The sequence below is a fragment of the Thermobia domestica genome, chromosome 16 (assembly GCF_964235325.1).
Source record: "Thermobia domestica chromosome 16, izTheDome1.hap1.1, whole genome shotgun sequence".
Taxonomy (NCBI): Eukaryota; Metazoa; Arthropoda; class Insecta; order Zygentoma; family Lepismatidae; genus Thermobia; species Thermobia domestica.
In genome coordinates, this window is record NC_137469.1 from 77,401,490 (window position 1) to 77,417,620 (window position 16,131).

Here is a 16,131-nt window from a genome sequence, read left to right on the forward strand (position 1 = left end):
GTCCAGTTAGATCTTTTGCTTTTCTTTCAGTAATACCTTTAAAAGCCTTGCATTTTAATCCATGGTGTGAGCATTGGAAAAAATTACATAGCGGAACACAACTTAAAAAATACGAGAACAATTATAACTTCTATGGTGATCACTGCAAACACCGAGTTTGCGTTGCGTTGACGCTATAACGGAATGAGGTACCCCTTGATCGCGTGTCCACAAACTGTCCATCGATTATGTTGGGTTTATGGGTGAAAATAATATCTCGGTTGTCTGCCGAATCACCGAATTGCCGTTTGCCGCGTGTGTACTGTACTGTGCACGTTTGCAGTAATACCGGTTGGATTCCAAAAAAGTAACTATATTAAATTTACTGAATTGTAAATTATCAGCTTGTGTTGTCTGTGATAATAAATAGGAATAATATATAAGGAAGGTAATCCTTCCCTTTCATAAGTGGAGAGACATTTGAAAAGAAAAATGCAACTGTACTGGTACTTAAGTGTTCTGAGCGCTATATTACATTACGTCTATTCAGAAATTCTTAGACCAAGAGGAGTTTCGATATCAAGTAAGGAAATTTATATTGTTCATAGCACATGTTTGCTGTGTATCTGTCATAACTGACTAACGAGATCATTTCTGTGATATTTATCCTTGTACTTTAAATGATGGAATGTAGATTAACGTAACTTTCGAAGACGATTATAGATTGGTTAGAATTTATTTTCGTACAGGATAAGTTTAGGCATACCACTGGAAATAACATGAAAAATGATATTTCTTTCGTTAATTTTCTTATTGTCCTCCAAACTATTTGTGCGTGGCGACATGACAATACGCACTTGGAATAGATGATGTTCAACAGGGCCACCGGAAGTTATTGTAATAAATTGCGAAAAGATAAAGCGGTAAATGGGTAATAGTATACATGAGAACCTTCTGATCTGCGTTTCTTCTGTGTTCTATTACCACTTCTACATGAAATACCATAAACTTTCTACGTAGTGCAGTAGTAAGAAGTATCCATGTGCACAAGACATGCGATATGCGTTAAATTCCCCCCCCCACAGTCATAGATAAAGTACATAAAGTACAGGTACGTTCTTTTTTATTTTCGTATCAGTCTGTAAGTAAATAAAAGTCGCTTTGTTAACCCCTTTGTAAGTTCGCAGATACCCAATGAATAATCCGTAAAAGTATGAGCGTCCTGCTCCTTCGGGAACTGATGCAGCTTCATGTATACTATGTCCGGTAAATATATAGCACAAGGGGTCCAGAATAAAAGTATTTAGTTTACGGGGGAAATGGAAGATGCAAGTACTTAGACCTAGTATAACCTAACCAAATATTACTTAAACTAACCTAATATTAACAGAAATAAGCCAAATTCTATCATTTTTTCGAAAATTATGCTGGACTCCTACACTAATATAATTAACCTAACCTAACCTAATTATACTGAACTATCAAATGTGAACAGAAACTACCAAAATTCTAACAATTTTTTTAAAAAAAAAAGCTGGATTTCTTTGTCTGATAAAGCGTCTGGACATATACCACGAAACCTACCGTACAGAACCAAACCAACCTATGCTAAGTGACCACTAAATAGCTTGAATGGTGTCTAACCGAGTAATGACAGGGCGTACCTGGTGAGACCATTCGAGGGTGCGTCCGAAGGGAGCAAGCGTGTCAGCTAAGGTAGGTATGCGCGAAAGTAAAGGTAGTGAAATGACGTAGGTTTTCGCAGTGATACGAGGTTGTAGTGAATCCCTAGTTTAAGTTCAGGTTATTTGAGTTTATGGTGGAAACTATGTCCTTGGATTTTTTGGTGTTTGTTCTTTGCCTCCCATATTCTTATTCTACTAATTTATGACGGTACACTTTTATTAATCATTCATCCCCTTTAACCTAAAGTTCGAAGCATTACATAAGATTTTTTGGGGATGATTATGTAGAAGTAGCTGTCTCCGGTTAATATTTTTAGCGATAATGGCGAGAAGATAGAACATTAACGACACGGTTTTTGAAAATTTGAATGAAAAAGTGGACAATCTACACAAAATATGGGATTGATCCATGAAAACGGCACGTTTCTAGGACTTGTGGTTTACGAGATCTCATTGTCTAAAGGATTGCGGACAAACATAAAAACCTTGCATTTTGAATATATGGCTTAGGAGTATGTTTAGCAGAAGGGGTCCAGAAGTACGTAAAAAACACAAAATTTACAGAAGAAATGGATGATGCAATTACTTAGACTGAACATAACGTAACCAAATCTAACCTAACCTAAACTAACGTAATATTAGTAGAAATAAATGAAATCGTATCATTTTTTGGAAAAATATGCTGGACCTTTACACTAACATAATATGACCTAACCTAAGCGATCCTAATGTGAACAGAAATTACCAAAATTGTAACTTTTTTGTTTAAAGGAAAAAAGAGCTGGACCCCGTCTGCTAAACATAGGCCATAGATTCTCGTACCTTAACTAACTCTATGGCCTATGTAAACCGGAGGTTCAGTATCACATTTACAAGAGCTTTCTCTTGACTTCTATCCTTAGCCAATTGGACCCAGTTTCTACTTTGTATTCCTATTTCTGCGAGAACCATCTTAATATTGTCCTCCCACATGTGCTTAGAAGTTCCTAATGATCGTTTTCCGATTGGATTTGCAGTTAAATCTTCAGAAGCGTTGCTACATTCTTCTATTCTATCTAAATGAACTGCTCATCTGAGCTTCCTAGACTCGTGAACAATATTTGGTAAACGGTATAAATTATGTAGTTCCTCGTTATGAAGTTTCCAGCATTCCCCATCCCCGTTTCTCTCGGGTCCAAATATTCATTTCAAGATTTTATTCTTAAAGACTTTCAGTCTGCGTTCTTTACTCAGAATAAGCAACCATGTTTCGTAACCTACAGCACAACAGAGAGATTGTCGTTTTGTATATGTTAAGCTTCAACTTCCTCGACAGAATTCGCAACGACAAAAGATTTTGAACTGAATAATAACACGAATTCTCTGCTTTCAGTCGATATTCAATTTCTTCGTGAATATGATTTTGGTCTATTAACATTGATCCTAGATCTTTGAAAGTATTTACTTTGTTGTAATCATTATTTGATAATATGACGCATCTGTAATTCGCAGTATTACGATCCTGGTGAACTTCCATGTTTAGTTTTCTCTACATTTCTTTCTATTGTTCTCCTATTATCCCCTATTAAATTTACATCATTAGCATACTCCATAACCTGGTGAATACTATGCAGCTCTCTCTAGGCCTTAGTTGCTCTCTCATTGATTTTCCTTATAGCGTACTCCAGGACAAAGTTAAATAATAATGGCGACAATGCATCTCCATGTTTCGGGCCATTTTATATGTGAAAGCTCGTGGACAAGAATTTTACTATTGGGAGTTTATTTTGGTATTCATCTAAACACATCTTCATTATTCTAACTACCTTTTTCGGTGTTCCAAATTATGTAAGAATGTTGTACAATGTTTCGTTCCTAACAAAGTAGTATCCCTTTCTAAAGTCAATGAATAATTGATGTACCAGAATATGCTTTACCATTTCTTTTAGAGCATTTTTCGAGTGATAAATGTGTGGTTAATAGTTGGTCGATTTCGTCTACACCCGGAGAAGATTTGTTTCTTTAATTTCTTTATAGCATTTGCTACTTCTGTTCAATTAGCCTTTGGAATATACAATTCTATTGTATCCTTTTCACTTTCTCCACAAATACTGGTTTTTGGTTGCAAGTTAAAGGAATCTTTCCATCTATTCAATTTGCAATCTGTATCAGTGAGAATTGTTCTGTCGGCTTGCTTTAATATATAAGCACAAGTTTGATAGCCTTTCTTAAATTCGTTGATGCCCTTATACAGGTTTCAAGTGTTATTGTTTTTATTATCATCAAGTTCATTCATTTTAGCTTTAAAAAAGATTGTTATCAAAGTTTTGAATGTTTTCTCCTGATATCAACGAAATTTTATGTAGGTATATCCTTCGGATTTTGTAGCCAACGCAGTTTTGCCTTTTTTCTCTTCTCTGCTAGTTTAGTGCATTCCTCGTCGAACCGTGGTGTGTTTCTAGGTATTTTCACGTGCCCCAATTTTTCTTTTGCTGAAATTTTAATGGTATCCCTAATCTTAACACTAGTGCACTCCGAACCTTCTAAAGAGAATGTATTCCACACTTCAATCTGGTATTCCTCTCTCGCCTGTTTTTCCTCTAATTTCTTTAAATTAAATATCTCTGTTTTCAGATATTGAATGTACCTTTATTCAAATATAATCTCTCTCTTATTATCTCTGCTACCAGGCAGTGATCAGTGTCACTTCTTCCTACTAAAACGTGATCAATGTGATTTTGTGTTTTTCCATCTGGCGAGTTCTAAGTACCTTGAAACATCCACAAGACATAAAATGTGAATACTCAAAGTTGAATTCTGCAGATCTTCAAGATTTAGTTCTTTGTTTCTATTTACAAATTCTCATTACATTGTAAGTATACTTTTTGAGCATTTAAATGCTTGAAGTGATTACAATATTATCAGTTTACTGGGTGGTTCGCAGTTCAGTATTGTGTATGGAATGTTTGCAGCTTGTGATCTTAAGTAGAAACAGTTGCCGAGTATTTTTCATTACACTCAAAATCGGAAGAAAAGATAAATCTTACGATCAAATTTTAAACTCGTCACATCGCCAAATAAAATTAGTACTATAATTCTTGTTTATACTTGTATTTCTAAGGAAGTAATATATAATATTTCGGATACTTCAGAGGAGTGTTTATGAACCATTACAACGAAAGGTTCAAACTTATACACCGAAAAAATAAAATGGATAGACAATTGGATACGGTACCGTTATCTCATATTACGTCTGCAAATATTAAACAGCAGAATTTTATTTTACTTATCTTTATTGGAATTTGTAGTAAATATAAATCCGTAATCTACTACATTCCAAATTTCTTGATTACAGTGAAATTTCTGTATACAGCTCTATATGACTTTTAACGTTTACTAAAATTACAAATTATCTATGCACACGGATACAGGATATGGCAACTTGTACTTCGTTTGTATTCCATGATTCATACATGTGGGAAACTAAAGAGTAAGTCATGAAGTGGATAAAAATACTCGTACGATACTTAGTTAATGTTTTTATTTTATATAACATCCTTATACTTAAAATAATAAAGAAATAAAGGCACGTTTCTTCCGAATTCGGATTATTTAAACACCTTAGGTATAGTAGCAACGTGGAGTTTTGAAAATTAGGTAACTGTAAGTACACATTGAATCAAGTTGCCTTTAGTACATTCCGCTAGTGATTGGTGAGTGTCCTCAACATTTACGGAGTGTTTAGAAAAGTTAAGTATTTCCAGTTGGATGAAGAAAGCATAAGATCAATATGTAAATTGTCGCTAGTTCAATATGTTCTTTAAGGTTTGTTCTTCTAGAAAAAGACTTTGTGGGACATTGTAATCATTGTCGCTTAAATAAAATCAAATACATACAATAACCTGGGCTGTCGAATAGGGACTACTCCGAGAGCTATTGCATAGTCCTGATAATCTCAACGATAGAACTTGAATTTTTGGTGTCGTGTGGTTCGAAAAGATAACTCGAGCTGTTCGAAATATTAAATATTTAGTTTTAACAAAATATGAAATTAAACAAATAACTTCTGAGATAAAAGTACTTTATCTTGTCTTTTTACTGCAGTATATTCGAATTCATGTTGAAGATATACATGCTGTTATTCGGTGAACGGTAGAAACATCAACATCCAAGAAAAAAGGGAAAAGAAAAAGAATCTTTATCTGTACATTAAACATTTATGATATGTAATGCATTATGTGAAAATTACACACACAGTCGCTTTCATGATATTATACACACCCACACACATACATAATAAGAATATATTTTATATTGCCCTTTTTCCTCACACTATCACATATGTGATCACTGAATACTAATATTTCCACAAATTATCACTTGAAGTAGTGGGGAATTATTCCAAAGGTTACGCTATTCGATAGTAAAGTTGTACCACAAGAGGGTGATCCTGGACAAAGTAGTTTTTATTGATAAAGTAGTTACGATCCATAACTACAAAGTATGATATGCATCTCTTTGAGGTTTGTGTATACGAAGCTTAATAATAACTTCATTTTTAATTATAGAACAAAGTTTCTGATCGAAAAACTTCTAGTGTTCTGTGAGTATGTGTAATTCAGACACAGTTTATCTAATTGAATTGTGTAATTTTATAAGTATACTAAACTCAAACATAACATGACAAATGTATAACGATTTTCAATAATTATATACGTATTAAATAGAAAAATGCAGCCCAGTGAGGCTGAGATTTCGGAGTGTAGATTTATATTAAGATCGCTTCCTTTTCGATTCTGGGAGCTGAACTTATCCTCAGTTTAAAGACGGGAATACATGTAGTCCATGCAACGCTGAATTTGTCACACAGCTAAACTAGATGGGAATGTTGTCTGCATCGGTCGCATACTATCACTACAAAATGCATTCAACTCGAGATATGAAAGATCATTAGTAAACCAACAAACATTCATATTTAACTAATTTTAAAATAGTCAATTCAAAGAAACTTTGGCTGGTAACTGTGCCGATTGGAGATAGACTTTTGTATATTATATGTTGAAAAAAGAAATTGAATTGAAATATTCCTTCATTTGATTAATATGAAACGAGGGGATTTCGTTTTCCATGTATAGCCTCATCTTTAACATAGGTGTCTGCTTTGCACAAGGAAAGAGTTTTCTGTTTCATACACGAAAAGAAGGGAAATGCATAGCTTCTATTTTGAAGAAAAAAGTTACTAGAATTTTAGCTTAAGATCCTTTGTCCAATCCTGAAAAAAATACATGGGGGCATAACGATCGCTTGTACATGCTGAAGTAAATGTCTTTATTTCTGTTTTTTTATTATTATTATTATTTATTTTATTTTTTTCATACTTGTGTTACCTACAAGATTACAAATTGCATTACCTACTTATATCATAAATTGTCACAAGTTTGAATGTGAATAACACAGAGAGTATTAACACCAAGGCAATTTATTTTGGCCATGTTTTACATTGATATGTTGTACACCTAACGCACGAATCATTTTTCGAAATGTCCCCCCTTGGCCTTGATGCAGGCACGAAGTCTGTCCGGCCACTGGTCAGTGGCATTATGCACCACGTCTATGAGAAAATAGTTCACTGCTCGGGTCAAGAATTGTTTCAGACTCGACAGATGGATGCCGTTTATGGTAGACCTTTGCCCGAAGGACTGCCCAAAGTTTGTAGTCCAACGGGTTAAGGTCCGGGCTGCTAGAAGGCCAATCAGCGGTAGAAATGAAGTCGGGGACGTTCCGTGCCAGCCAGTCCTGGGTTGTTTTCCTTTGTGGCCTGGAGCGGAATCCTGCTGGAAGGTCCACTTTCTCCAGGGAACATGGTAGCAGACAGTGGTTTCACTATATATGTTAGCATTGTGTGTTGGTACACCTTGGTAGATATTTTAACACCTTGTTCGCAAAAATGCAGCTGGGTTGTGCCTGAGTAGCTCACTCCCCACCGAACCCTCACTGAGGCAGGATGATGTGCCCTCTGAACCCTTGGAGTTGCCTCAGCAGCTGCAGTAGATGACGTGGCATACACACGGTCATTTTGGGCGTTGTAGGCCTGCTCAATTGTAAACACCTTTTCGTCAGTGAACAGAATCTTTCTGTGCAAATTGTTGGCGTAACGCCGCATCAGTCTCTTTGATTTAAGGACCCTCTGCGACATTAATGTTTGGGTCAGAAAGTGACCAGTCCGCCTCTTATACGCCCGTAGACGTAGGTCACTCCTGAGCCCACGAGACATGGAATTTCTGCTTATGTTCATCTCAGCAGCCGTCACACTTTGTGTTCGAACAGGATTTCGAATTCTTGCTGCGACTGCTTTCTGGACCTGCAGGGTTCGTACCGTTCGTGGTCTGCCACTCCTTGCTCGGTTAGCTGCCGTTCCAGGCTTGGTGTATCGCTGTATGGCGCGATGCACGGTTCTCTTGCTGGTTTGTAGGGGTTTCAGGAGGTTGAATTCTCACCTGCTGTCTTCCCGACCTTGTGTAGTGCAATTACTGCTACACGATTTTCGTAATCGCCCCACTCCATCAGAACTCAGTACAATATCAACGTATGTCATGAACAGTCACACACACTATATGCATCTTCCGCTTTATACACAGATGGCAGCACTGTGCCACTTCGGATGCCTACAGCGCCGCTCCAAACTTTGTGACAGTATTTATGATATAACTAGGTAGATAAAAATCGGTTAAATCTAAAAAGGGACAATACCTACATATCATAGCCCCCAAAAATACAGTGGAGTATTAAGTACTTGGTTAATATACGTTATGTGTAAGTTGATTTCCACTGAAGTCGAACCTTCAAGCATGTGAAGATCTTGATCCTAAATATGTTTGAAGTAAAATGACCAAATTAATCCAGAAATTTTATTTTCCGGAATCGGAAATTTCACTTCCCAGATTTCGGAAAAAATCTGGAATTTTTCTGATTTTACTTTCTAGATTCCGGAAAGTATAAATTCTGGAATTGGATATCTATGATCGTTGATAGGGTATACTGGATAAAGTATCCGAAATAGTGGATATTATTTCCGTGGAAATAAATAATAATAAAAAAAGGTTACTACTAATTTTATTTTTCATTCGACTACAAGGAGAGTCTTCTCAGGGAATGACGAATGTAACAATTGCACTTCGCTGCAGCAAGAAATGCTCAACCTATCTAACTTAAATTTATTAGACAGGAGGACACTTAAGAATTAACAGGTCTAAAAGGACGCTATTCAATATTGGCTAAAAGAGATGGTTAATAATTCGCAAAACATTTTATTTTATGTATGTCGTATCATATATCAGGGATGCAAATATACAATAAAATTTTAATAGTCCAAGAAAAAAACTACAAGCCCACATCCCACAATAGAAATCATTTACTTACCTTTCAAATAAATATTAGTGATATTAAAAACTCGCTCGCACCGATGCCGCATGTGGTCATGTTTCCAAGTTTTTTTTTTTTTTTCCCTAAGTTCGTATCCTACTTCCGTATTATTATGGTCATCAAATATATAATTAAATGAATGCGTTATGAGCGTACTGACAAGAACTTGCTTCATGAAAATACTGTCGGATCTCAACCAACGTCGATTTTATGGTAATATCTATTCTATTTATTCTATTAGTCATGATCTCATCTTTTTTAAATGTACAAAATTTATGTATCACGCCTTTTGTGTAGCAGTAAGTTTTCTTTGGACGGGCCGAAGAAGCAGTGAGGAGTATCTCGAAATTGTATGCAAATTTTATTACTTTCGATTAATAAAATTTTTAAAATACGATTAATATAATTTTTAAAATACGATTAATAAAATTGTATGCAAATTTTTAAAATACGATTTATTTATTTATTTTATTCATTTATAATTACGCTATGTATCTGAGTATGTTGAAAATGTATCCAAGATATTTTGGATCTTAATTGTACACAAAAACGTAGTCTACTGCGCAGGGTGGATTGATTCAAGTAAGTCTGGTTTAAATCGCTTAATTTTTTAAATCAAAATTGTTGATTTAAATCAAATTCCAAAATAAATTAATTTAAAGTGAAAACAAGTAAAATCCAGCCTCTGTTGTGTTATTTCAATTATGGAAGATAATTAAAATAAAATGCAAATGTGTACAGCACAGTATGAAAACGAGTGTTTCATGCTGAGGATGATTAGGGAAAATCCCGTTTTAAACGGGTAACGAGCAGTTCTGCTTTCTTATCTTCGTAACACAAGGTTTCTAAATCGTTAAGTATTCCAACAAGAAAATCACCATGGACATTTAAGATGAAAATTCTTTTGTGTGGGCGTCTGTTTGTTCCAAGATAATGGGGCGTATTTATAAAGAGGTCCGATTCCCTCTCCGGAACTTAAATCTTTTTAAGATTTTATAACTTTAGGCGAAATTTGCTTATTTTATATGTATTTCGTGCTGCAAGCTAGTTCCAGTATTTTTTTTAGGTATGCCTCTGCCAAATATGAGTAACTTTTTGTGGAAAAAAAAGTATCATATTGATAAACGTCGCCGTACTTTTTCTTTAGTGCTTAAGGAACATTGTTTGGGATTAGAGATGCAAAATAGCCGGCTTCTTTGAATTGATTTTTTTTTACACAAAAAGCCGGCTTTTTAGGGAAAAAACGGAAATTTTGGCTTTTTTCAATTTCATGATTTTTCTACCTAAATAGCTTTCTTATAGTATACCGTATAGTTAAACAAGATTCCATGACCTAAATGTCATATTTCCCTCTAGAATTCACCATCATGATGGATGGAGCACATGTTTTATGAATTAAACATTAAGTACGTAGTATTTGAGAGCAATTTTAGAGGTTATGTAACTTTATTTTAACTTCTGAGTTATTGACATTTTTTTCTTTAGATCATTTCATTTTTAGTCATTCGTGTTTCATTTCTTAGAGCTTAGTACTCTAATTTCTAGCACATAGTTAAACTTGTGTTTTTCAATATATCCGTCAGAGCATACTTCCACATTTCTGTTATACTGTAGCTGTGTAATAATCTTCTGGATGCAACCTTGAATACCATTTTATGCAAATATCGGATCAGTACGGATTTAGAAAAGTGTTTTGGGAGGTTTTTTTTTCTTATTAATGGTTAGTTTTCTTCTAAAAATGCCTGATTTTCATTTGAGGAGAGCTTGAAGTTTATGAGTAAACACATGACTAAAATTTCGTTTGTTTTAGAAATTCCGAAATTTCGGAGAACAGGCTTCAGTCCGAAAGACACCCCTACCCTAACCCCTTTCGCAAATCCTGGGCCGCGGTGGCTCAGTGGTAGAGCGTTCACCTCTGGTGCTTGGGGTCCCGGGTTTGATCCCAGCCCCCGCCAAGTGAACTTTGTGGTGGACAAACACCGTGTGCGTGGGTTTTCTCGGGGTTCTCCCTTTTCCTCCCACTTTCTTCATTCCACCATTTCATTCATTACTCATCATCACCGTCTCCTTTTGCCTAACCGGCATAATCGTGGGACGTAAAACTCAAAGATTTCATTTCATTTTTTTTCCTTTCGCAAATCCGTCATTGCTGGTAATTAGTAATAACAACAATTTAAAACATAAGAAATGAAATCAGCCAGGAATTATAGTACACGCACTATCTCTACATTCACTGATGGAATTAAGAACTTTTGTCGGAATGGTCGAATACGGGACTGATTCCCGGATATCCCAATAGAAGCGGAAAAGCTAATCACTCACTCATGTTTGTTGTGCTTGGCTTAAATGTATTTCGTAGTTTTTTTGGTTAAAGGGAAAGTTCCGTAATGACATGTTGAATTTTTGTTAAAAATTCAGAAACCTTCAGGACTGGATAAACCGTGATGGTGGTTGTATATTCCAGAGCCTTGGAAACCAAACGCTCAGATGAACAGTATTACGCATATGATCCATGAACAGAAAATTCAGTACTTTCCTGACTCTAAACAAGCTTAAGGAACAGTCAGTGCATTACAGAATTTGGGACTTTACCGATTTTGCAGGTCCGAAGCACCTGCTAGGTGGTACAGATTATCACGTATGAAATAAATGAATAGAAAATACATTTTCAACATTTATGTTCCATTTCAAAGAAGTTTCTGTAGGGGTAGCAAAGGCGGAAGCAGGAGGTGCATTAACAAATTAGGTGATTTTTGAGCGTCCCATACAAAGATTGCATTTTTTCAGTCTTTTAAAGTAATACGTTGAATTGTAATAAAACAATGAATATTTTTCATTGTTACTCTAGTACGAATGTTTATGAAAGTCTCGGAAGTCAGACATAATAAACTTATAGGCTATAACAGATTGACGAGGAAATGATATTTATTTATTTATTTAACAATCACCAGATGCAGCTCAGAGGCTATTTTATACTGGATATCTAACAACAACGTGGAAAATATTTGAGAAGGTATCGGCCAGGGCCTGTTTTCGTAGGTACTAATCCGGCATTTGCATGGTAGGACTGAGGGAAACACTGGAAAACCCCAGTCAGGATGTTCGGCAGCGGGAATCGAAACCATGACCTCCCGAATGCGAAGCCAACGTTGTACCACTTGAGCCACTTGATATACGTAATGAACAAGAAGAAGAACATGTTATTTTTGAGAAGGCTACGGCGTCGAAACTTAAATTTGTTTTGTGCGTTTGTTCAGTAAATATATTACTATCTTCCTGATGTGTTATTTGTTTGAACTTACACACATAGTACAATAAACAGTTCTGTATATCATGTAACAGTTTTTCCTTGTTTTTGTATTTTTAATTCACAATAAAAATATTGCTTATAAAGCATTTGAAAGCTAAAACTTAACTGCAACTTATTATATACATGGATTATTTTTTGGGGATTCATAATAAAAATGTGTTAAGAATTAAAATTGTTTGAAATATGTTTTTGAAATTCATGTTTATTTTCGAGGTTTTATATTATTATCTGCATCCACTACTACTTAAATGAATTTTTGTATTGTAGATATGCGAAACAAAACCTGCTTTATCAATTTAAAGCAGAATTTGGAAAAAAGCCCAAAATTTCCCAACCAAAAGAGCGAAGCAGAAAAATACCGAGTCCTCCCCCCCCCCAAAAAAAAAGGCCGGTTTTTCCGAACCCTTGCATCTCTATTCGGAATTGAAATAAGTTAACGACTGGCAATCAGTTCAAAATTCAAGCCCAATACTTTCACTTAAATGGCATAATTAACATTTAATATTAATTCCTAATGTTTTATCTTCAGTTCGTGACTTGTATTACGCGAGAAGAAAGATTTGATTTAAATAAAAAAAATCAACAAAAATTATTTTTTAAAAAAAAAAATCATGAGTTTTTTCCATCTGCTACTGCGTGTACTGCAATGTTTTTGTATTGCTCTTAACTCGGTACGTAAACATTACCAATACGTACTTTCGAATACGTTTTTTATTTATTCATTTTTCAGGAGCATCGTTGTATAACCCTGAAACAGATTTTGTATGCTTTGATGGTAGTGCGTCGGTACCTTTTACGTATGTGAATGATGACTACTGTGACTGTACAGATGGAAGTGATGAACCAGGAACCTCAGCATGTCCAAACGGAAAGTTTCATTGCACAAATGCAGGTCATAGACCCTTAAACATTCCGTCAGCGTGGGTGAATGATGGTATATGCGGTAAGTAATAATACTTTCAAATAATACTTTTTCTATGTATATTAAAGAGAGAATCTAGAGAACACACACACACACACATATATATATATATATATATATATATATATATTTTAACTAATCTTCTGTTAAAGCAAGCATTAAGCCTCCGAAATGTTGGATTGTAAATATGTGCCACTAAAGGATACTTGCAGAGTCGAATAAGCACTCTCCGTGGCGTCGTCGACTTCGCATGAAGTTTTTGTGCCGCAGCGTAGGACAAGTGGTAACGCATTCCCGCCTCTATCTACATATTTACATAATAATTACTGAGAAGCAGCCGCAAATGTAGTTTAAAACGGAGTTCTGCCTTATGGTGTCACTACCATCGGTTTCTAGCAAGAGAAAGTTTTTCCTGTTAGATTTTGTAATTCATGCCATTTCGTATTCGTATTTAAATAACTGGGTGAGTTTAAAGAAAAAGGATTAATATCATTAAATTAATTTTAAACACAATTCATTAAGAAATTTCCTATTAGAATTGAATACTTATTTGAACATTAGATTTGTGGCTTTGCATGCTTTGAAGGATTGAATTCAGTAGTTACTGATGCGAAGGGCTCTGTCAAGTGTCAGGGACTTGTTCTGATACAGGAAGGTTAGTTATATTTAAAAAAAAAAAAAAAAAAAAAAAAAAAAAAAAAAAAAAAAACCTAATGGTTGCTATACGGCTGAAACTTATACAAGCTATACTGCTATTACTTTTACTATTAAAATAACTACTTCCAACTAAGGTACTCTTTATTTACGGACACGGGTACATGCACACAAACTTCAAAAGTACTTTACTAATTTTCATCCCCATGCTACTAAATAATATTGTTCACAGTACTTCTAACAAGCCCACTTGCATACCCCAACTTCAATGGTATATAATTTTGGTATTTATTTTAGACAGGAATCTGCTCAAACAAAGTAAGATTACCGTTATGTGTATCAATAAGTGAAATCTTCATTGGTTATGCCATACCACAAAATAGGAGACAAACATTAAAAACTTGTACTTTATCGCTGTCAGTTGCTATAATGTGTTGCAATTTAAAAACTTAGTAATTGACATTTGAAAAAAGGATTTTTTTTTTTTTTTGTGATGTGGCAGTTTTAATTATCCAGGTGTGTTTTTAAGCTTATCATAGTAAGAAAAATTAATTTATATCTTATGTAAAATGTCTACACTAAAGCTAGATATAACTATTAGAATGGTGCGATTTAAATGTCTGTTGACATGTGCCGTTTTTAAAGGTCTAAAAAATGAAAATGTAAAATGTCTACACTAGAGCTAGATATAACCATTAGAATGGTGCGATTTAAATGTCTGTTGACATGTGCCGTTTTTAAAGGTCTAAAAAATGAAACCCACTATAATTCTGATTAGTCAAAATAGTCTCCATGTGCAACCATACAATGTTACTGTCGCTCAATGATTAAATTCCATGATAGAAGAAGTTTGTAGTCTTGAGTAAAAGAGTCCTCAGCTGCACGTTGATCCTCCCGGTGATAAAGGTGCCAAGAAGTGATCAAGATGCCGAAAAAGGTGGGAGAGACGTCAGGATAATATGGTGGATGGGGAAGGGTTTCATACTGCAGCTCATGGAGTTCTGCATTAATGGGTGCTTACGGTCAAGTTTGTGGTACATTTCATGGACTTCAGCACTGTAATGATCTGCACTTATAGTTTCGCCTCGACAGAGATAGACTTGATGAATAAGCTTCACCGTAGACCACCATACTAGCAAGAATACTTGCGGATGAAAGGACGGTTTACAAAATCATTCAGGACATTAATAACGATTCACTATTCTGACTGCTTACAATTGTTATAGTAGATCCATTTTTCACCAGAAGCGACAGGCCGATGCAGAAAACCTTCCCCGTTTTCCGTACATTCAGTGAACTGCACATCTCCAGACGGCGATCGTTGTTGGCCGATCTTGAGTTCAGCTTGCGACAGGGGTGGGAGGCTCAGTGGTAGAGAGCTTAGCTTACTTGTGGTACAAGGGATCCCTAGTTCGATCTCAACTCGCACCAAGTGGACTTTGTGGGGGATAAACGCATGTACGTGTATTTTCTCAGGGTTCTTCAGTTTTCTGACTTACTTTCTTGTTTCCGTCATTTCGTCCATTATTATCATCATCTGGGAGAATAATCATGCCACGAGACGTGAAGAATGAACGTGGGATGTTAAAATTTCACATACAAATGGTTTACGATGAGTTCATTCACCAGTCCAGGCCCAAATGTATTATTGATAGATTTCGAAGTTAGACTAAAGGAAGACAGTTAGAAGAAAGACCAAAATCCATTTCAAACAATTACGCCCGTTATATATGTAAACGTTCCAGTTACGGTAAAAAGGCTGTGATATGTATTATTACAATACATACAATTCTGGACTAAAAATTGTGAGTATTGAATGTTAAATTGGTTGAAACTTTCTCTTCATGTCTCCTATACAATATGAAATGATTAAATCAGTACATTGTTGAAGTTCTTGGTCCATTAACCGTAACCTATAAAACGATATACTTTGTTTAAACTTGAAATTCTACCATTGTACAGGTTAGGATGCGAGTTTCAGACATTCGACGAGGTTCCAGACTAGACAGAAGCATAACATTTTATCCGCTTTATGCAAAATAAATTTGATGTAAATCAGCCAACCCTGCTTGCGGGTTATCAGCTCTTTCGAGCACACCCATCAGTTCTCATGGCTGGACTGAAATGAGCCCTGAAATAAAATTTACGCTTCATTATGAAAAGTAAATACATTTTCTGGA

At 35.3% G+C, this 16,131-nt stretch overlaps 1 protein-coding gene across 1 annotated transcript in view; it reads left to right on the top strand.

Annotated features, from left to right (window-relative positions):
- Positions 1–241: 241 nt before the first annotated feature.
- The window catches only part of GCS2beta (glucosidase 2 subunit beta), a 51,904-nt gene continuing 36,014 nt past the window's right edge, over positions 242–16,131 (top strand). Inside the window, exons 1-2 of the mRNA XM_081742638.1 lie at positions 242–562; positions 13,106–13,318. Of these exons, the coding sequence (XP_081598764.1) occupies positions 472–562; positions 13,106–13,318 (304 nt within the window). The 5' untranslated portion in view covers positions 242–471. The remainder of the gene's footprint in view (positions 563–13,105; positions 13,319–16,131) is intronic.